The sequence below is a fragment of the Macaca mulatta genome, chromosome 1, assembly GCF_049350105.2.
Source record: "Macaca mulatta isolate MMU2019108-1 chromosome 1, T2T-MMU8v2.0, whole genome shotgun sequence".
In the NCBI taxonomy this organism is placed as follows: domain Eukaryota; kingdom Metazoa; phylum Chordata; class Mammalia; order Primates; family Cercopithecidae; genus Macaca; species Macaca mulatta.
In genome coordinates this window covers 18,036,670-18,057,900 of record NC_133406.1, presented here as the reverse complement: position 1 = coordinate 18,057,900, position 21,231 = coordinate 18,036,670, and the positions used below count along the sequence as shown (strand labels likewise).

General features: G+C 41.5%; 1 protein-coding gene across 1 annotated transcript; it reads left to right on the top strand.

Annotated features, from left to right (window-relative positions):
* The first annotated feature begins 95 nt into the window (after positions 1-95).
* ARV1 (ARV1 homolog, fatty acid homeostasis modulator) lies at positions 96-20,483 on the top strand. Its single transcript, XM_015126127.3, has 6 exons — positions 96-283; positions 8,551-8,670; positions 10,321-10,474; positions 15,693-15,917; positions 17,032-17,178; positions 20,030-20,483. The coding sequence occupies exons 1-5, from the start codon at positions 110-112 to the stop codon at positions 17,172-17,174; spliced, it is 816 nt and encodes a 271-aa protein (XP_014981613.3). The 5' UTR covers positions 96-109; the 3' UTR covers positions 17,175-17,178; positions 20,030-20,483.
* Positions 20,484-21,231: the final 748 nt, after the last annotated feature.

Below are 21,231 nucleotides of genomic sequence, written 5' to 3'. Positions count from 1 at the left end.
TGCTGGGACTACGAATCCCAAAAGCCCCGCGCGGCGCAAATCTTCCGGTCTGGCGTCTGACGTCTTACCCGCCACAGAATCGGAAGTTCTGGGCTGCAGTTGAGTGGAAATGGGCAACGGCGGGCGGAGCGGGCTGCAGCAGGGGAAAGGGAATGTGGATGGGGTGGCAGCGACTCCTACTGCTGCCTCGGCCTCCTGCCAGTACAGGTGCATCGAATGCAACCAGGAGGCCAAAGAGTTGTACCGAGACTATAACCACGGTGTGCTGAAGATAACCATCTGTGTGAGTTGTCAGATGTGGGGTGTCCTTGAGAAGAAAATGGCGCGGCGGGATTTGGGGACCGCGAGGAGCAGGGTCCTCTGATACAGTCTTTAGTTCCGTAGTTGACATTCCTGCCCGGGGTCTTTGCATGAATATCTGTACAGATAGAGAACTCAGCTACCCTACAGCGCTTTTCTCATCCTGGGGCATATTTGGGTGATACGACCTAAGCTGGCGAACGGACCGGACCGCCAGGCAGAGGTAGATGTGGGCATTTTGCAGAGAAATGTAAAGATCAATTCGGTTGACATTTTGGTTCATGCCAAAGCTACTTCCTTGTAGCTCTTCTCCCTTTGACAGAGAGATGGTACCATCCTTACCCTCCACAACTCGTGTTGAATCCACCTACGATGCTTTTTAAGGTTTCGTCAAGTGTAGTTATTGAATGTCTGCTGTGTACAAAGCACTATGCTAGACGTTGGTGGTACAAAACCCAAAAGTGAGGAAGTAAAAATTCTCATTTCAAGGTGTTCGTAGTTTATTAAGAGAGAATAATCCTATGTTTAAAGAGTCTACAAAGTTGGAGGTTCTTTGGGGGTATTAATTAGCAAAGAACGTGTCACAGAATAGAGAGTACATTTTTGTCCCATTTTAGATCTTGTGATTTTCTAATAATCTCTTTAGTAAATTATGGTCTGTAGTAATATACAAGAGAATAGACAAACTGAGTGTATACCTATATAATCTGTCAACCACATAACGTTTTGGTGTATACACCCTCAATTTCCTGTTCCTCTCTCAAATGCTTTCCCTCCTTTGTCAAAATGTCAACCCTTATTAAATCCAACATATTGCCCGGTCTTGTCCCTGTACCCATGCAGCAGTACGTTGCTGGGGGAAAACAAATTTGTGACCATTAACCTCATGTAGGCCTTTCATGCTGTCTGGCAATCTTATTTCATTTTTGTTCATTTTTTTTTTTTTTTTTTTTTTGAGATGGGATCTCCCTCTGTCACCCAGGCTGGAGTGCAGTGGGGCAATCTCAGCTCACTACAACCTCTGCCTCCCGAGTTCAAGCGATTCTCCTGTCTCAGCCTCCCAAGTAGCTGGGATTACAGGCCCGCACTACCACGACAGGCTAATTTTTGTATTTTTAGTAGAGACCAGGTTTCACCGTGTTGACCAGGCTGGTCTCGAATTCCTGACCTCAAATGATCCACGCACCTCAGCCTCCCAAAGTGCTAGGGTTACAGGCGTGAGCCACCGCGAAAACAGAACTTCCACCAGGTTTGCAACAACATAAACCAACATAAACACAATACTGGCATTTGTTATTTCTTTACTGTATTCTTGTCTTCTTCTGCCTTCTGCTGGATCATGCCCACCAGCATGCATACTATTACTTCTTCCATCAAAAAACTAAAAATAAAACCAACACCACCAACAAAATACGCTTGCTGCCACTTCCCCCTTTAGCTTCTGCTCTTTTTCTTCTTAGTTAGAAAGCAGGCCTTCTAAGATATGTTTGTACTGTCTATTTCCTTTCCTAGTTTCTCTTGAACCTGCTTTAGTCACATTCGCACCCACATTTCATTAGAAACTGTTCTTGTTAAGATCACCACTTCCACTTTGCTAAATCCAGTAGTCGATTCTCGGTTAATGATCAGCAGCATTTTACCTCATGACTTTCTCCTCCTTGAAATGCTGTGTGCGCTTCTCAGGACTCAGTGCTCTTCTTATTGTCTTCTTACTTCACTGGCTATTACCCCTCAATCTCCTTTCTGCTTTTGCTTCACCTCCCTTAGCTCTTAATCATGGTGTATTCCAAGGCATAGTCATTGGGCCTCCTTCTGTCTGCATGCTTTCCCTGGAAGAGCTCATTCTGTCTCATGGCTTTATATACCATCAACATTTGGACAATTTCCAAATTTATATTTCTACCCTGAACCTCTTCCCTAAACTCCAGATTTAAATGTCCAACTACCTACTTGACTTGTCCACTTGGATTTCAATAGACAGCTCACATATACCCATCACAGTTAGTGGCAACTTTACCATTTTAACTCCTAAAACCAAGAAACCTTGGTGTCATCCCTATTTCTACTCTTCCTCTCACATCCCATATTCAATTATTCAGCAAATCCTGTTCTGTCTTCAAATTATGTTCAGAATCCACTACTTCTCACTACTCCTGCTGCTACAGTCCTCATCCAAGCCACCATCATGTCTACCCGAACTATTGTTGTAACTCCTATCTGGTCTCCCTACATCATCGTTGCACTTCTTCAGTCTTCTCTCCACGCGGTAGCCAGGGACTGATCCTTGAAAAATATGATTTAGATCATATCATTCCTTTGACCAAAACTTTCTGATGGTTTTCCATCTCAGAGTTAAGGCCAGAATCCCTGAACTGGCTTATAAGGCCCTATGTAGTCTCCTGCTACTCTTTCCCTTCCTTATTTTACGGCAGTCCCACTGGCCTCCTGGTGTTTCTCAAACTAGGCAAGTTCCTTTCTCAGGGCCTTTGCACAACGCCTGGAGCACTCTTCTATCAAGTATCTGCGTGACTAATTCCCTTACCTCCTTCAAACATCTCAGAGAGTCTACTCTGACTACCCTATTGAAAAGTATGATAGGCTTCCCAGCTTTGTCTTTCTCTATAACGCCTATCTTCTTGTAATCTTGTATATAATTGACTTAGTGTTGTGTATCTTCTCCTACTGGAAAGTAATTTACACAAGGACAGACATTCTGTCTGTTTTATTCATTAACGTAGCTGTATCACTCAGAACAGCGACTGACATTTGGTAGCCACTCAGTAAATATCTGTTGAATAAATGTATCCCTTCCAGGTTTTTAGATTAGCATATGCTTGGCCATCCAGGTAGGAGGAAGAGAACAAGATCTTATATGTGGTCTAAACCTAATAACTTTTGGACTGGTCTAATTAAATGGTTCATTTGGAAGATGATAACCACATAACTGAATATGGTCTGAAGAAAAGCTAGTATTTGTATATGCATTTTAGTAGTCTTTAAAAATACAAAAAATATCTTTTTTGTTGGCATTAAGCTAACAAAATCCCTTTGCTAAACAACAGGTATTTGTTTTGTTTATGGAAAGGCAAAATAATTATTGGATAGCCTGTTTAGGTCAACATTCACTTCCCCCCACCCCTTTGTTCCCTAACATCATACTCTTTCTCCCAGGAGATGGATTTTGGAGTTATATTTGGAGTATTGAATGGTGGCACAGTACTTTATGGATTCGTTATTGTCCACATTCATTCCATAATGAGACAGAGTTTGTAATAGCCGTGTCACTATCATACTAATGCATACTAAACTTTAGACGATAATAGCACCACTCAGGAAAAATCGTTTCGTTGATGCCAGACTAAAAAATTAAACCATGAAGCGACGAATTATTTTGAAGGCTCTCCAACCTCTGAGATACAAAAAGTAAGAAGTTTTTAGACATTAGACCATTTGTTGTGACATAATCTCCAGAGTTTCTAAGTGCTTACTCATACATACTTTGGTCTCTTCCCTACCAAACTTGGAGTCAGCAAGGTACTCAGCCTGATTGCTCACCTGTATTTTTCATCCCAGTCTCCTCTCCTTTTGCTCTGCTTGTTTTTTCACTGCCATTCCTCCCAGCTTGCCTTTCTGTGTTTCTCTTTCCTCTGTCTAATATATCATGTGTCCCTTGCTTTTAGCCAATCCTGCTGCTTCAGCTCTTCACAATTTATTATAAGTATGCTTAAAGATACAGTACTTTTGGCCAAGCACGGTGGCTTATACCTGTAATCCCAGCACTTTGGGAGGCCAAGGCAGGCGGATCACGAGGTCAGGAGTTCAAGACCAGCCTGACCAACACGGTGAAAGCCCGTCTCTCTAAAGTACAAAAATTAGCCAGGCGTGGTGGTGCATGCTTGTAATCCAGCCACTTGGGAGGCTGAGGCAGGAGAATTGCTTGAACCCAGGAGGCAGAGTTTGCAGTGAAGCTGAGATTGTGCCATTGCACTCCAGCCTGGATGACAGAGTGAGATTCTGTCTCAAAAAAAAAAAAAAAAAAAAAAGATACAGTACTCTGTATTTACTATAGGACTTGGCTTATTTTAAGTGCACAGATATTTAATACATTCATTATTATGTTAACAAAACAAAACTCCTGTAAGATTCTCCTAAGTTTCCATTTCCTTCAGCACTACAGCATTCGGCTCCCACCCTTGGGATCCTAGATGTGAAGATAAATAAGACACAGCCCTATCCTTGAGGAGCTTAAAGACTTAAAGAAGGGAAGGGAATGCTCCTAGAGATGACAGGAAGGAAACAGCAGGAATATTTAAGAACAAATTTGGTTTGTCTGATTTATATTCTAAAAGAGATCTGATTCGTCAGGCATTGGAGAACACAGCAGGACAGAGGAAGTCATATCCATGTTGAGACAGGCGGTGGGAGCAGCCTGAATTCCCAGAGTATGCTTGGTCCTTGTGCTGTAGGGATTCTTTAGAGGAAGATTTTTCTCTTTTCAGGATACTTGCCTATAAAGTAGTAAATGAAACAATTTTGCCAAAATAAGAAACATAAGAAACATAGTTGCTAAATCTGGGCAGGCATGATGGTTCACATCTATAATCCCAGCACTGGGAGACTAAATGGCAGATCACTTGAGGTCAGGAGTTCAAGACCGGCTTTGGCAACATGGTGAGACCACCCGCTGCCCCCGACCCATCTATACTAAACTACAAAAATCAGCTGGGCATGGTGGCACATGCCTGTAGCCCCAACTCCTCAGGAGGCTGAGGTGGGAGGTTCGCTTGAGCCCGGGTGGCAGAGACTGTAGTGAGACAAGATCCTGCCACTGCACTCCAGGCCTGGGCCACAGAGTGAGACCTTGTCTCAAAAAGGAAAGAAAAGAAAAGAAACATATATACTAATTTGAATAAATACGACTCCCAGTGGTCTGTTTTGGGATATCTACATTTGTTTTTTTCGTGTGTGCGTGTGTGTGTGTGTGTGTGTGTGTGTGTGTGTGTGTGTATGTGTAGTTTTTCTCTTTACATTCAAGGTGAAGGCAGAGGGAAAGGAAGTTGCAAGCAGCACTTAAGGGAAAAGCAAATAACAGAGGGAGAACAAGGAAAGTGAGGTGTAAACTGAGAGGGAACCAGCGAATTCTAATGACTTCTCAGCATTTATAAAACACGCCGAATGCTAAGAAGGGAAATGGGCAAAGCACATAGGATATCACATACTACCAGAAGCTGCCTCCTCCGTTTGATTTCATATCACCCTGTGCTCATCCCATTGTAGCCGTTGGATGCTACATAGTCTGATGAACTGTGGTCATCAGACCATATCATAGAGGCATGTTTGTCTTCTGCTTCTAAACTGTTAGGTCCTTGAGGATAGAAACTGTGGCTGAAGGTGAGTATCTAGCACCTTGCAAGTTCCTGGTCCATACAATGGCCAAGAAAAGAGAGCGATTGTTATGCATGTGATAGCAACTCCAAAGACATTTGTCAAACAGATGAATGCAAAAGGAATAACAGCTGCTGTGTCTCTTGGTGTTGGTTTCTGCCTGCCTCCTTCCAAGTATTGTCCAAATCCCCAGCCTTAGACTTGTGATGCTGTCCAAAAATGGGTTTTAGAGAACATTTAAAGGACAGAGAGGACCCCTGACTTCTTAGGGTTTCCATTTTAACATGAAGCAGCCTCTCTGGTGTCCTAATATTGCACGTAGAAAGGAAGGAGATATGCTCCCCGTGAGTAGCCAAGGAAGACCTATCAAACAGCTCTTTGTCATGGACATGGAATTTCTGATTCTGGGGCTTCTGTTTAGATGCTGGCTTATTCCCTGCTCAGATAAAGAACTGCAGAAATATTAACTCCTTATGCCTCAGTTTGATTAAGCAGATGTTTTTTCTTTTTTTTGAGACGGAATTTTGCTCTGTCGCCCAGACTGGAGTGCAGTAGCCCGAACTTGGCTCACTGCAAGCTCCACCTCCCGGGTTCACACCCCATTTTCCTGCCTCAGCCTCCCAAGTAGCTGGGACTACAGGCACCTGCCACCACACACGGCTAATTTTTTGTATTTTTTTTTTTTTAGTAAAGATGGGGTTTCACCATGTTAGCCAGGATCGTCTCAATCTTGTGACCTCGTGATCTGCCCACCTTGGCCTCCCAAAGTGCTGGGATTACAGGCATGAGCCACAGCGCCCGGCCCTGATTAAGCAGAATTAAGTTTGAGGTAACAGCACATCTCCCGTCATTGGATCACTTGGTAACTGGAAAACATACCTATTCCTGTAATGACGCAAATGAAGTGGAGAAACTATGTAAATTGGGAACACATCCAATTTTTTATTACATTTGAATTGCAGGGTCAGTATTCTTCAGTGCACTTCATTTTTCTTCCAGCACTTTAATGTAGTTAAAAGGCCAGCCTAGACTGTTTTTATACTCGCAACTCTTCTATTTTATCTCCTCAAAGTTTCCAAATGTTATGCGTGTGAATTGTAGCCATTCCAGTAGTCCCCATTCTCTTTGGGGGATAAATTCCAGGACCCACAATGAGTGCCTGAAACCATAGGTAGTACGGAACCCGATTACCATCAGTTGGAATACGTTTCCGTTCATGCCTTCCACCCACAAATGTAATACTTTTCCCATCTTTCTTTCTTTTTTTTTTTTTTTTTTTTTTTTTTTGAGAGAGAGACAGAGACAGTCTTGCTTTGTTGCCCAGGATGGGCTCAAACTTCTGGCTTCAAGTGATCCTCTCACCTCGGACTCCCAAAGTGCTGGTATTACAGATGTGAACCATGGCACCTGGCCCTGCCTTTTCCACTTAGCACTTCTCACATACTGTGGCCTTAATTTTTGCAGTATGAAACGCCACAGCAAAACTAGCACAATTTATTTTCTTTACAGTTGCACAGGTAGAAGATTCATTCTTATCATAGATCTTAACCTCAGCATAAGATTGTTGTTTTCCTTATTAGCCGAGAACTTTCACCTTTTCACTTCAAGCATTTTACAGCTTCTCTTTGGCTGTAAAATTGCCAGCATCACTACTCTCGTGCTTTGGGGCCAATGTTGAGTCAAAGAAGGGTGACTTGAACCACAAGCACTGCAATACTATGATCCTTAATCCCGTTAACCTGGACAGCAACTACATTGCTAACAGGCGGGGAGCATCTGCAACGTGGACACACTAGACAAAGGGATGATTCACATCCCGGGCAGTGGAGCAGGACAGCATGCAATTTAAAACTTAGGATTATTTCTGGATTTTTCCATTTAATTTTCAGTTGTTGACCTCAGGTTACAAACTGCAGAAAGCAAAACTGTGGCTATGGGAGTACTGCTCTAGTTTTATAAAGTGAATAGTAGCTTTGATGCAACTTTGTGACTAGTACTGCTTTAGAGGTCACATTTCTAATGAGCTTGTTTGTGTATACCTGCATTTTTTATGTTCTAATGGTGTGGGAATTTGGTAACATTGTAATCACATGTGTCTAGAGAATCTGAACTCTAAATTGGTGACCCTTCAGGGGGGAAGAAAGCCATTTAATGTGAACTGCTAAGAGCCAAGGGAGCCTTGATTTTGGAACCTAGATCTAGGCTGCACAACCTAGTTCCTTACACAGCCCAGCACTCTCCATTGCCTCTACTCTAGCAGAGAAAAACCATTTTCTTTCCATATCCTTGATGTTACTGGAGAAAATCCCAGGCTTCCCCTGTTATCGGCCACCTCAGGATCTTTGGAATTGTGCCCCGTTCTTTACCTGCTTGCAGCTCTCAGTAGTTCTGGGGACAAGGTAACTTTACTGAGTACTTTTCTCCAAATCATATACCAAGAACCACAAAGTCAGGGGCATCTAGCCAAGAGGCAATAATTTATCAATGAAAGTGCATTATAAATGTATTTATTTTATAATAATTCCTACAAATTGAAAGTAGAATTGGACATAGAGTCTGTATAGATTGAAAGTAAAATCTTCTAGAATACTTTCCTACCTAAACTCAGTCTTTAAATTAGATATATTTTTAGCTTCTTGAATATGAGGTTAAAATATTAATATTCCTAGCCTAGAAGATTAGTCCTTTCTGAAACCCTTTCTTATGTAGATGAACATTTTATATCTGAATGGAAGTTTATATAAATAATTGCTAATATGGCAATATTGCTATATGTGTCCAAAATAGACCCTGCTGTTTTGAAATCCTTGAGGATTCCAGAAAGTATACATTTGCTTGTTCTAATATTATCCTGCATTATTTCAGAAATCCTGCCAGAAACCTGTGGACAAATACATCGAGTATGATCCTGTTATCATCTTGATTAATGCTATATTGTGCAAAGCTCAGGCCTACAGACATATTCTTTTCAATACTCAAATAAATGTAAGTTGTGATCATTTTATTTTTTAATTTTATTTGATGCTGTTACATTTTGAAAAATAAGAATTTTAAGCAGAAGTAAAGAATATTATAAAAGAGAAAAAGAAATTCTAACTTAAGAGGGTCTTTTATTGCAATGTATCTGGAAGTTTCTAGAAATAATAGATGTTGATTTTAAAAGGTGCATAATGCTCAATGAGTGTTTAAGAATGTGGTCACTGGCAGGAAACTGACAAGTCATAATCTGAATTACTTGCTAGTAAATAGAAACAATCATCACTGGTTTTTAACAGAATACAATTAGACATATCCAAGTAGGGAGAGAATTATACCTAAATGAGGTAAGCAAACATTAAAAGAAAAATGTTTTTAAAAACATAATTTATTGCATTTTATACTTTGCTATTAAAGGAATGTATAAGATAAATAACTTTCAGTTTAATCAAAGTTTAATCCTGATTTATAAAGTTGAATAGAATTGTGAACTCTTTAATAGTTTGGGTAGAGTTGACAGATAACATAGAGGACAGTCAATTAAATTTGAGTTTCATATACGCCACGAATTAATTTTTTAGTATAAGAATATCCTTAATATTTCATGGAACGTACTTACACAATAAAAATTTATTCGTGCTGTATGTGAAACTCAAATTTAACTGGGCATCCTGTTATTTTATTTATTTATTTATTTTTGAGACAGAGTCTTGCTCTGTCACCCAGGCTGGAGTGCAGTGGTGTGATCTCGGCTCACTGCAGCCTCCACCTCCTGGGTTCAAGTGATTCTCCTACTTCAGCCTCCCAAGTTGCTGGGATTACAGGCATGTATCACCATGCCCAGCTAATTTTTGTATTTTCAGTAAAGATGGGGTTTCGCCATGTTGACCAGGCTAGTCTGGAACTCCTGAACTCAAGTGATCGGCCCACCTCTGCCTCCCAAAGTATTGGGATTACAGGCATGAGCCACTGTGCCCAGCCTCTTCCTTACTTTATTTTGATGGAGAAAGTTCAACCTGAAGGAGGACTACATAGAAAAAAGCCAATTTTTGTTGCCTAGTATTTTTTATTTTAGCCAAAATTTCAGACTCTTAAGAACTTCCAGATTTTATTTGTTCTCTTTTAATATATTGAATCATACTCATCCAGGCAGAGGTATTTTTTAAAAATTGATGTTCAGACTAATAGTTGCTTATTCAATATCATGGAATCTTCAGATTAAATCTGTTCTCTTATTGCTGTTCCCACATATACATGAATCATACATAAGTTTTTTGCTTGATTCTGTGGAAAGGACAGAAGTCAAAAATGTGTAATGAAAGGTGAACTATTATTTAAAGCAGTAATTCTTAACTAGGGGTGCACATTAGAATCCCCCCAGAACTGTTGCAAAATATGGATGTCTGTGTTTTACTACAAAGATTCTGAATCAGGACTGGGGCTTAGACATTTAAATTTTTGAAGAAATCTCCCCATGTGCTTCTGGGGTACATTGCTGATTAAAACCCACTGATTACAAAATGACTACAATTAGCCACTTAGTTGGGCAGTTCTGAATTTGAAAAGTGACTAGGTGGGATGCCACAAATACTCTGTACCTGTTGATATTAATGCAACTGTTTCGTTACCTAATTGAATGGCAATGTCTTTGACTATCAGATCCATGGAAAACTCTGCATATTTTGTTTGCTTTGTGAAGCATACCTGAGGTGGTGGCAGCTTCAAGATTCCAACCAGAATACTGCCCCTGACGACTTGATCAGATATGCTAAGGAATGGGATTTCTATAGAATGTTTGCGATTGCTGCTTTAGGTAAGGAGATGCCACGCTTTCCATTCTTAGTTAACTATTCTTACTTAACTAATCTGGTTAAAACTAAGACATGTAGTCTTAATCGTTGGTAAGAAGAGCTAGTTAATATGGGACTTGAGAAGGAATTTTCAGCTCCACCACTACTAACCTACGAAGTGAGTGTGTTTGAATCACCTGCTTTTTAAAAATCTGTTACAACATATATAGTATGGAAATAGTTGTGCTTATCACATTAGAAAGTTTCATAAAATATTTTGAAGCACAATATTGTTGATAAAAATTCTTTTATTTTTATTATTATATATTTTTTGAGACAGGGTCTCACTCTGTTGCCTAGGCTGGAGTGCAGTGGCACAGTCACAGCTCACTGCAGTCCTGACCTCCTGGGCTCAAGCAATCCTCCTGCCTCAGCCCCCCAGGTAGCTGGAACCACAGATATGCACCACCACACCATGCACCACCTGCAGCTAATTTTTATATTTTTTGTTGAGATGGGGGTCTCTCCATGTTGCCCAGGCTGGTCTTGAACTCCTGGGCTCAAGCAGTCCTCCCACCTCAGCCTCCCAATGGGATTACAGGTGTGAGCCCCTGTGCCTGGCCAATAAAATTCTTAATGTTTAAGTTTTGATTATCCAGTCTGAAAGTTACCTAGGTCCTATCTTTATTAATAGAGATAATTGCCAGACATTACGCAATGTATTGTACTAATTCCATTATACTAATGCAGTGTATTTTATAGGGTTCGTTATTTTTTGTTACTTGTTACTTATCTGACTGCATGCAGGGAATTTGGCTACTTCTCAAAATTCCTTAAGTTCAGGAAGTGCTTTTCAGAATTTGACTTCATAAGTTATTGTTTTCCTATTGTCAGAATTGTGTTGAGCTAATTTCTGTGACTATTTTGTTGCTAGTTCCATGCTCCTCTGCTTCTCAACTCTTTGATTATAATGAAATCTTACTTTAGTAATACTGAGTCTCCAGTCCACTCCAATATCACATTTCTGGTCTGTGTGTCTTCTTTTGTCCTCTTTTTTTCTCTATCTGCCCTCGCTCTCTTGGTCATATAACCTGTCTGCTGAGAACTCTCAAATGTCCATCTCTAATCTAGATCTTTCTCCAGACCTCTAGACTCTGCATCCATCTGCCTTCTCAACATCACCACTTGGATATCTAATAAATCACCATACCCGTAATTAAGCTCCTCATCTCTCTGCCTCTACCGCAGCCTCCCCCTTCTCAGTTGTAACTCCATTCTTTTAGTTGCATTAACCAGAAAGCCTTGCAGTCATCCCTGGTGCCTCTTTCTTTGATACCCCATAGTCAGAAAATCTCGTTGGCTCCACCTTCAAAGTACTTCTACTTTTTTTTTTTTTTTTGACACAGAGTCTCACTCTGTCACCCAGGCTGGAGTGCAGTGGCACGGTCTTGACTCACTGCAACCTCTGCCTCCCGGGTTCAATCTATTCTCCTGCCTTAGCCTCCCGAGTAGCTGGGATTACAGGCGTGCACCACCATGCCTAGCTAATTTTTGTATTTTTAGAAGAGACAGGGGTTCACCATGTTGGTCAGGCTGGTTTTGAGCGTCTGACCTCATGATCCGCCTGCCTCTGCCTCCCAAAGTGCTAGGATTACAGGCATAAGCCACTGCGCCCAGCCACACTTCTACTATTATACTACTACTACTCTCCATTCCCTCCAGGGCTGCCACCCTGGTGCAGGCCACCCTCATCCTTCACCTACGTGACTGCAGTAGCCACCTTGTATTTGCACACAACACAGAGTAGTCCTTTTCAACCAAATCAGATCATGTCACTGTTGTGCTAGAACACAGTAGCTCCCCGTTGCACTCAGAGTGCAAGCTGAAGTCTTTACAGCGGGCCTTGTACTGGAATCTGCCCCTCCCAGTACGTCTTTCATTTTATCCACAGCTGTCGTCTCCCATGTCTACTCTGACCCTCCCCATCTAGTTAACTTGCTTCAGAAACACTGGAAAACTTCCACCTTAAGGCCTTTGAAGTGGCTCTTCCTGTGCCTGGAATGCCTGTCCCCCTAATGCCCAGATGTCTGACTCCTGCACACCCCTCAAGAGTTTGCTGAAATGACACTTTCTCAATTAAGTGTACCCTGATCAATGCTACCACCTCCCCTGGCACTCCTGATCTCCTGTTCCTGCTCTACTTTGTTTTTCTTATGGTACTTACCATTTAACATATCACAGAAGTTATTATCTTTTGTTAGTGCCTTTCTCCACTAACATATCAATTGAATGAGGTCAGGGCTCTTTGTTTTACTCACGGTTGTAGCTCAAGCACTTAGGTGCCTGGCCCATAGTAGGTGCTTAATAAATATTTGCTCAGCCGATTGAATGAATTATTGCATACTACATTCATGTACGCACTCTAACTTGAGCAAGTCACCATCAGTTACACTCGGTGATTATTCATTCACTATTCATTATTATTCATTCCCTTAATAAATATTTTTAAAATACTTATTAGGTGCCAGTTACTACTTTAGGTACTAGAGATATATCCATGGAAAATACATAGAAAAATCTCCGCGTCCATTATTATTTAATTACTAAGGCTTATGACAGCTTAACCGCCATGATGTCCAGTCTATCGATAATTTTATATACAATTTGGACTTGCGGCAATTCAAAATATTTGAAATATACAAAAGAATATGTTAGCCTCTTTATCTTACGAAACATAAGACTACTAAAAACATCCTTGAGCACATCATCTAGCCCAAGAATTAGAACCTAATATGATTTTAAACTTTAAAGCAAAGCCTCTTAAAATTTTTTTTAATTTTTATTTTTTTAAGAGTCAAGGTCTTGCTCTGTCACCAAGGCTAGAGTGCAGTGGCACAGTCATAGCTCACTGCAGCCTGGAGCTCCTGGGCTCAAGGGATCCCCCTGCCTCCGTCTCCTGAGTAGCTGGGACTACAGATACATGCTACTGTGCCTGGCTAATTTTTTTAAAAAATTATGTAAAGACAGTATCTTATTCTGTTGCCCAGGTTGGTCTTGAACTCCTGGGCTCAAACAGTCCTCCCATATGGGCCTCCCAAAGTGCTGAGACTGCAGGCATCAGCCACTGGTCCTGGCCTTTCTTAAAATTTCTAAAGATAAACTGTTATATGTCCATATTTTGTATATAGTATTAAAAACCAGGCTTGTTTTTAAATGGGTTGGAATTCCTATAGCAACTACTCTGTAGTAGACATTTTGATGCTTAATCAGAAGTTTCTTTCTACGATCTTTCTGATGCTTAATCAGAAGTTTCTTTCTACGATTCTTTCTACGAAATCAGAAGTTTCTTTCATCACAACTTTTTTTGTGTGTCTTAGTCTAATCCCTAATTAGACTGTATAGTCCAAAAGAATATCTTAGCCGGGCGTGGTACCTCACGCCTGTAATACTAGCACTTTGGGAGGCCAAGACAGGTGGATTGCTTGAGCTCAGAAGTTGGAAACCAGCCTGGGCAACATGGCAATACTCTGTCTCTATAAAAAATACAAAACTTAGCTGGGCATGGTGGCATGTGCCTGTAGTCCCAGCTACTTGAGGGGCAGAGACAAGAGGATCACTTGAGCCCAAGAGATCAAAGCTGCAGTGAGTCACGTTCATGCCACTGTACTCTTGCCTGAATGACAAAGTAAGACTCTGTCTCAAAAAAATAAAAGAGTATCTTACATAAATAAAGCATTTTATAATTTAAAAACTGCTTTTACAGGAATTATTTAATTTTCACAATCATCCTCTGAGGGAGGTAGGTAGGTTAGGGGTTCCCCCATCTATAGCTGCGGAAACATAGATGTATAGATTTTCCCGAAGCCTCACAGTGGGTCACTATCAGTGCTGAGACTGAGGAAAGTCTCCCGACCCCCTTCAGTGTTTTCCACACTGGAGTATTCTATAGGTAGGTAGCAGCTCCTACTGAACTGACCTGACTGATGAGACCCTGAGGGCTAGTGTAGTTCCGTAAATCTCATGAATCCTACATTTAAAAGATGTGGAGGTTATCTAGTCTAGCTTGTCTGGTGCAAGAAATCTTTCTGTCTAGATTCCTGAGAGAGGTTGTAGCTTTGAATGTCTCCAGTGACAGGAGTCAACCTACCATTGTTAGATGGTTCTTGTTATTTGCTATTCATTCACTATGTATTCATTCAAGGAATTATTTATTATTTTTATCCAAAATCCAAGCTTTACAATCTACCTGAGTAGATTCTTGTAGCTGACAAGCCTTTTAGTTATTTTGAAGGGAGACAGCATGAAATACATCCTATTTCATGGAGGTTAACCATCCTAAATTATTTTTATTGATCCTAATCCACCTACATTTGGAACCTCTTTAGTTTGGTTTTATTAAGTTCAAAAAAGAGGATAGTTGTTTCTGCTGTAATATAATACATGTGTCCAGAGAAACCTAATTCTGCAGACACCTAAACTGCTAATAACATAGCTTATATGGGAAAAAACAAAATGAGGGACTGGCCACTCAGAATGGATACAGTTGGGTAATCAGATGACTAACAATCCTAATAAAAATTACAGCACAGTTAAAAGAGATGTTAAATTCCTAGTTAGCAGAAGCTGAACAGATTGTGCTGTGTTCTGACTGTAGGGGACAGTGGAACTATTGCTGCTGCTACTCTGGACTCTGTCCTGTGGATACTTTCTGGAAGTGTAAGGAATTGCATTTTAAAATGTCGTTAAAATGAGTAAAGGAAGTCTCAATTAACAATATTAAAAATCATGTGGATAATAGGCACTTAAATAGTAGAAGAATGCACAAAGAAAAATGTCTTCCTGTGTTATCCCATTCTTAGGATGGGACCCATCTTTCAGGCTGAAAAGCCTCCATTCTCCTGTTTTATTCTTTGGAGAGCTCTTACACTGAAGATGTTTAAGCAGAATCTTACTTCCTTGAAGGAACTTCAGAAAGTTGATGATTACAATTCTAATGGAGTTACTTTTTCTTCAGTGGATAATGTTTCTGAAATTATACCAGCAGGATCTGATACAAAAGCCAGGAGTTTATTTAAAAAAAAAAAAAAGAAGAAGAAGAAGAAGAAAAAGAGATTGTGATCTTGAGAAAGTATTTCTTATGTCAGCTGCTAAACTGTATTTTGGAACTGTGGTTTATTTGTTTTTAGGGGGATATATTTTGGATGGGGACATTCATACTTTTATTTTCCATTTCTTCTTTAGAACAGACTGCCTATTTTATTGGCATTTTTACCTTCCTTTGGGTAGAACGGCCCATGACGGCGAAAAAAAAGCCCAACTTCATTTTGCTGCTGAAAGCATTATTATTATCTAGCTACGGAAAACTCTTGCTGATTCCAGCTGTCATTTGGGAACATGACTACACACCTCTGTGCCTCAAACTCATCAAAGTATTTGTTCTAACATCAAATTTTCAGGCAATTAGAGGTATGTTTATGTGTTTATTCTGCCTTCTCAGCTTTCAACCCATAAAAAGCTTAAAGCCTTGTTTCTAGGGCGCAGTTTTTATACAACCTGTTGAACACTGGAATTCGTCATCACATAGTAACAATACCTAACACTTCTATAGCAGGTACTCATGTTTTGTTACATTTACCCATGTAATACTTTATAGTTTTCAAAATGCTGTCATATGCATCATCTGTGTCCTGTGAGGTTAGTAGAACAGCCATTATTTGATTTTATGAATGAGCTCCTGGGACTCTGAGGGTTGAGTGACTTGTCCAAAGGTACATGGCTGGGCAGTTATCAAGTCAGGAGAGAATGCTGAGTATCTGCCTCTCAATCCAGGACAATTTCTGCTATACCAGGAAGAGCAGCCCTGTGTGCCTTCATTTTCCCCATATATTGTACACACTGCTATTTTATTTATTTTTATTTATTTTTTTGAGACAGGTTGTCACTCTGTCACCTAGGCTAGAGTGCAGTGATACGATCACAGCTCACTACAGCCTCTACTTCCTAAGCTCAAGTGATCCTCCCACCTCAGCCTCCTGAAAAGCTGGCCACAGGTATATGCCACCACACCCCGCTAATTTTTTGTAGAGACAGGGTTTCAACATGTTGCCAGCCTGGTCTTGAACTCCTGGGTTCGAGCAGTCTGCCCACCTTGGCCTCCCAAAGTGCTGGGAACAGGCATGAGCCACTGTGCCTGGCCGAAGTCCTATTTTAAATGAACTTATTACCTGATACTTTTTATCAGAACGCTTGTCATCTTGCAAACTGTGAGACTGGAAGTATCATTTTGTTGTTGTCGTTATTCTCTTATAGCCTTAGAATTTTTTGTTTTCTCCTTTGATATTCATGGGAATCTGCCACTTGATTTGAGGAGGAGGGGCTTAGTGTTTTGTTGTAAGCAGAGGCTTTGGTTCTCTAAAAACATGTAGATGGAAAAGTGGGAGAAGGTAACAGCACAGATTAATAAGAACAAAAATAGATTTTTCTAAAAACAGCTTTACAGAACAATTCATACTACACCAAAATTTACATATCAATATCGTTTCATTAATTCTGGACTTATTGGCTGCCTTCTTTTTTCCAGTGACCCTAAACATCAACCGAAAGCTCTCCTTCTTGGCCATGGTGAGTGGCTTACTGCTGGAAAGCATCATGGTCTACTTCTTCCAGAGTATGGAATGGGATGTTGGAAGTGATTGTGCCATCTATAAATCTCAGGACTTCTGAAGAGGTACTGAAAGCATGTGGTGTTCATGCATTCAGACATATAGCCTTCTCAAATTAGACAGATGTCATTGTAAAAGAAGTCGGTGCCCTTACATAACCCATTCTCTAGCGTCTAATTGCCTCTAGGTCACCCTCATCTTCCTCGAGGACTTTAGTACATGGCTCCCAGGGGTCTTCACTTTAGTTCCTTTTGTCACCCTCTGGGACATCAACATCCATGTTTTTGTTGCTTCTAGGGTCCTATCCTCACAATTTTTCTAACACCTCCACTCCCACCCATTCTACTAGGATTGTAGACTCTAAAACTGTCTCCTACCCTTCCCAACCATTCTCCACCCTCCCTTCCCCCATGCCAGCTTTATGCTGCCTTTCTCACCTCTAGTCTCTTGACCTCTCACTTTCCTCTGCTTCTGACCCGCCTTGCCTCTTTTTTAACCATACCTGGAACCTGTAGGCTGCGTTGTGCTCTTCTCTGTTAGTACCTTGGCATCTATCAGCCTTTTGCCTTCCATCATACACGCTTTGCTAAGGCTGTTTGGGTGGGTCTTGCCACCTGTCTCCTTGAGAGCCTCGCAGTGTTTCCTGAGCAGCCACCTCTGCCAGTGCACAGAACCTCAGAAGATGTCATGGTGCTCCTGTGCCTTCATAGTCACCTCCAGTGGCCCTTCCATCAGAGGGCCATACCTCAGTTGTTTTGTTCTGGTCGTCCCCTGTGTCTGCTCTGACTTTGCTGAGAAGTGAGACCTTCGCAAGTTCCTTAAGCTTCCCTCTTCACTTCAGGTCCTCTTCGGTCTTCCTCGTTCTTTCTTCCTTCTCTCCTTCCTATCTCATGTTGTGCTCAGCTTCCTCTCTGGGGCTGTTTCTGACCTGTGGGTGTCCGCCTCCCTCCAGTCACAGCCAGACCGTGGATGGCAGCCTCTGTGTTAGGAAGCAGGACCTTAGGCAGGATCCCAGAAGGCTGGGCCAGAGAGTGAGGAAAACACTGGAGCAGAGGGACAGAGTTGAGGCTGCACTTTGGTCTCTCCCTCCTTGCTCTGTTACATCCTCCTTGCAAGTAGCGGCTGTAAAGCTTCTTCTAACACGCCATCCTCCACTCCTCCACTCCTGTTGCCTTAATCTTTCTTCATGCCCAGCTAATCCTCCTTTTTGGGTCTTCAGACATATCACTGCTTCATTGACCCTCTCTCTTGTATAGCAGCTCTCTCCCCTCTGCCTGTGTACATGCAGGCTCTTCATTCCAGAACAGCTGATGTAAGCCTGCTTCCCCTCCTTCTTCACTACCTTTTCTCTTCGTAAAACATACTTTCACCCAGAGTCTCCTGAACCTATGCTCCTAAAATTCACAAGGAGAGCAGGGCACAATAGCTTATGTCTGTAATCCCAGCACTTTGGGAGGCCGAGTCAGGAAGATGGCTTGAGCCCAGGAGATCAAGACCAGCCTGGGCAACATAGTGAGACCCCATCTTTACAGGGAGAAAAAAAAAAAAATAGCTGGGCATGGTGGCATACACCTGTACTCCCAGCTACTCAGGAAGCTGAGGTAGGAGGATTGCTTAAGCCCGTGAAGTTAAGGCTACAGTGAGCTGTGATTGCACCACTGCACTCCAGCCTGGGTGACAGAACAAGATCCTGTCTCAAAAAAAAAAAACACAAGGAAGCCAATTCCCACTTGTTTTCTGAGTCCTCCTCCTCCCTCAGCTCTGCTCCAGAAACCTCTGGCTCCTGGCTCCTCCTGAAACAGGCCACCCAGTCCCTTCCTGTTAGATCTTTCTTCACTGACTTCTTTGCCTGTGCCAGGATTCTGTCCTCAGCCCTATTCCTTCCCCGCTCACTGTGCACATACCTGTGCACTTTCCTTCCAGGCCTCATACCTCCAGCTTCCCCTCTCTGCCAGGTCCCCTGCCTCCTACCAGGACGGTCCTGCCATTACCTCAAGTGTCCACAGGTCTGATATGGAATTCAGTGTCACCTGCACTCTCCTGTTGAAGCAGAGTCCTTTTCTGATAGTGTTTCTCTTAAAATGCTCCTCATCTCTTTTCACTCAGACCTCACCCTCTCCTGCCTAAAGGTTCTAACACCTCCAAACCAGCCTGCAACCCATACTGCTACCATGTAAGTCTTCAGGGAGCACCATTCCTGGGGGCCTTCTCAATTTTTCCATCATTTCTGATTGCTGACATAGGAGTTTCTTGTCTCTTTCCGAAGAATGTCTTTAGTTTTCTCTGAGCATTAGTGTGGCCCTCCATAATGTCATCCTAATTGTTCTCCCCAGGCATGTTCCTACTTACGTTCCACATCCACCATAGGTCCTCTCTTCTCCAAACTTGCCTTATGCTCTCCTTGGGTCCTGCAGGGCCCTCGTCTCCACCTAACCAAATATGGTCAGCTTTGCCTCTCCATGGAATAAGTGAAGACTTTCCAAAAACTCCAGTTTGCAGTGCTTTTTCCGTTTACTTCCTAGTGCTCAACTTAACACCTACAGCAGTCACTTGCCCAAGAACTTCTGACATTGCCCCCGGGTCAGATCTTTTGTTTCTGCTTTCATAAGTGTATCTGCTTGTCCAACAGTCAATTATAATTTATAGTTAGGAAAATAAGGTCATATATCTTCAATCACTTGAAAGCCATTACACTGTTTTTTATGATCTCATGTTTTATACTTATCTGTGTCTGGCATTAAAATTTCATGTGTTTATGCCTCACTCCCCTAGCCTGCTCAGAAGTCTGGTGCTGGGAGAGGCATGCCTTGGGTTCCTTTGTATCCACCTTAACTCAGGACTTGCCCTAGTAAGTGTCTGTCAGTTTGATTTTTCAGCAGAATGTGCCATTCTAAATACATCCTTTATTTTTCACAGTTTTATTCATCTTTACTATCTGTGGCATGACCAGCTGTATCTGAAAGAGAAAAGACATGAAATATAAACCAACCTCCTCATTTCTGTTGAGTAAAATGAAGCAAAGATTGGAAACACTTTCTGAAAAAGAAAGCAATGATAATAGCAGTGGATACCCACCCCCACAGATGCACCCAAGAGACAAGCCATTTACATACAGATATTCACAGTCACATATAGAAACACCCACACGGACACAAAGAATGTTGCTGCAGAGACTAAATGACATGCAACAGGTGAAGATGTATATGTTATACACAAGCCCAGGTAAGCACTCATAATTCACACATAATAAAACATCTAGGTTTCATTCCTTTGACATGTTTGTATCTTTTTAATTTAAATGTTGTTACTGGCTTAAAATATTTTGTGTTCTTACAGTAGAAACGCTTTTAATAAAGTATTTCAGAATAAACCGAGTTTTTATAAATTTTCAATTCAGTAATTAAGGTAATCTTTAAAATTGGGTGATCCAAAAATAAATGATAATGAAAACCACTGAGTTATATACTTTACAAGGGTAAATTACATCTGAATAAAGCTGTGATTAAAAACAAATAACACCTCTCCCCTTTCCACTCTCCCTGTTTCATTGATTTGTTCTTTCATTATTATTCATGCCACCAATACTTACTGAGCATGTGCTGTCTCTGTGGCAGACCCTGTGGTTACAGGAGTGAATAAGACATGGTCCCCTTGAAGCTTACTGGGCAGTGCTGGACTCGGAAGTATGAGTAGAGAATCACAGTGCAGTGCAATGAAGAGGTGGGACAGGGTGCTTGGGCAGTACAGAGTAGCAACACCTATTGCAGCATTTGAAGTTGGGAGGGCTTTGGAGAGGAAGGGGAAAGGAAAGGAACTTTCCAGTATCCCTGCTAGAGAGAACAAGAACACATGTTGAATTAGAGGGTGGAGAGTGTGTTGGAGATTGTGCAGGGCCTGAATGTACATAGACACCTGGACGAGGCTCGGCAGTGGGGGCTTCACAGTGACACTAGGAAGTCATATAAATGGTTTATGAAGAACCTTTTGTAATTTGTCCCCAAGGACTGTGAAACCAGCACAGCTAGTTAAACAGAAGAATCCAAAGATTAGAAAAAATTAATTGGGGTAACATCTCAAAACAGCCACAGGACAGAGAGGGCTGTTGACCCTCTGTAAGT

Bases quoted from the DNA above. Each gene is read 5' to 3' on its own strand.
- ARV1 (XM_015126127.3), top strand. From the start codon at position 110: ATGGGCAACGGCGGGCGGAGCGGGCTGCAGCAGGGGAAAGGGAATGTG. The intron at 10,475-15,692 runs GTAAGGAGATGC...TTTCTTCTTTAG, and splicing joins GTTTGCGATTGCTGCTTTAG to AACAGACTGCCTATTTTATT. The intron at 15,918-17,031 runs GTATGTTTATGT...TCTTTTTTCCAG, and splicing joins AAATTTTCAGGCAATTAGAG to TGACCCTAAACATCAACCGA.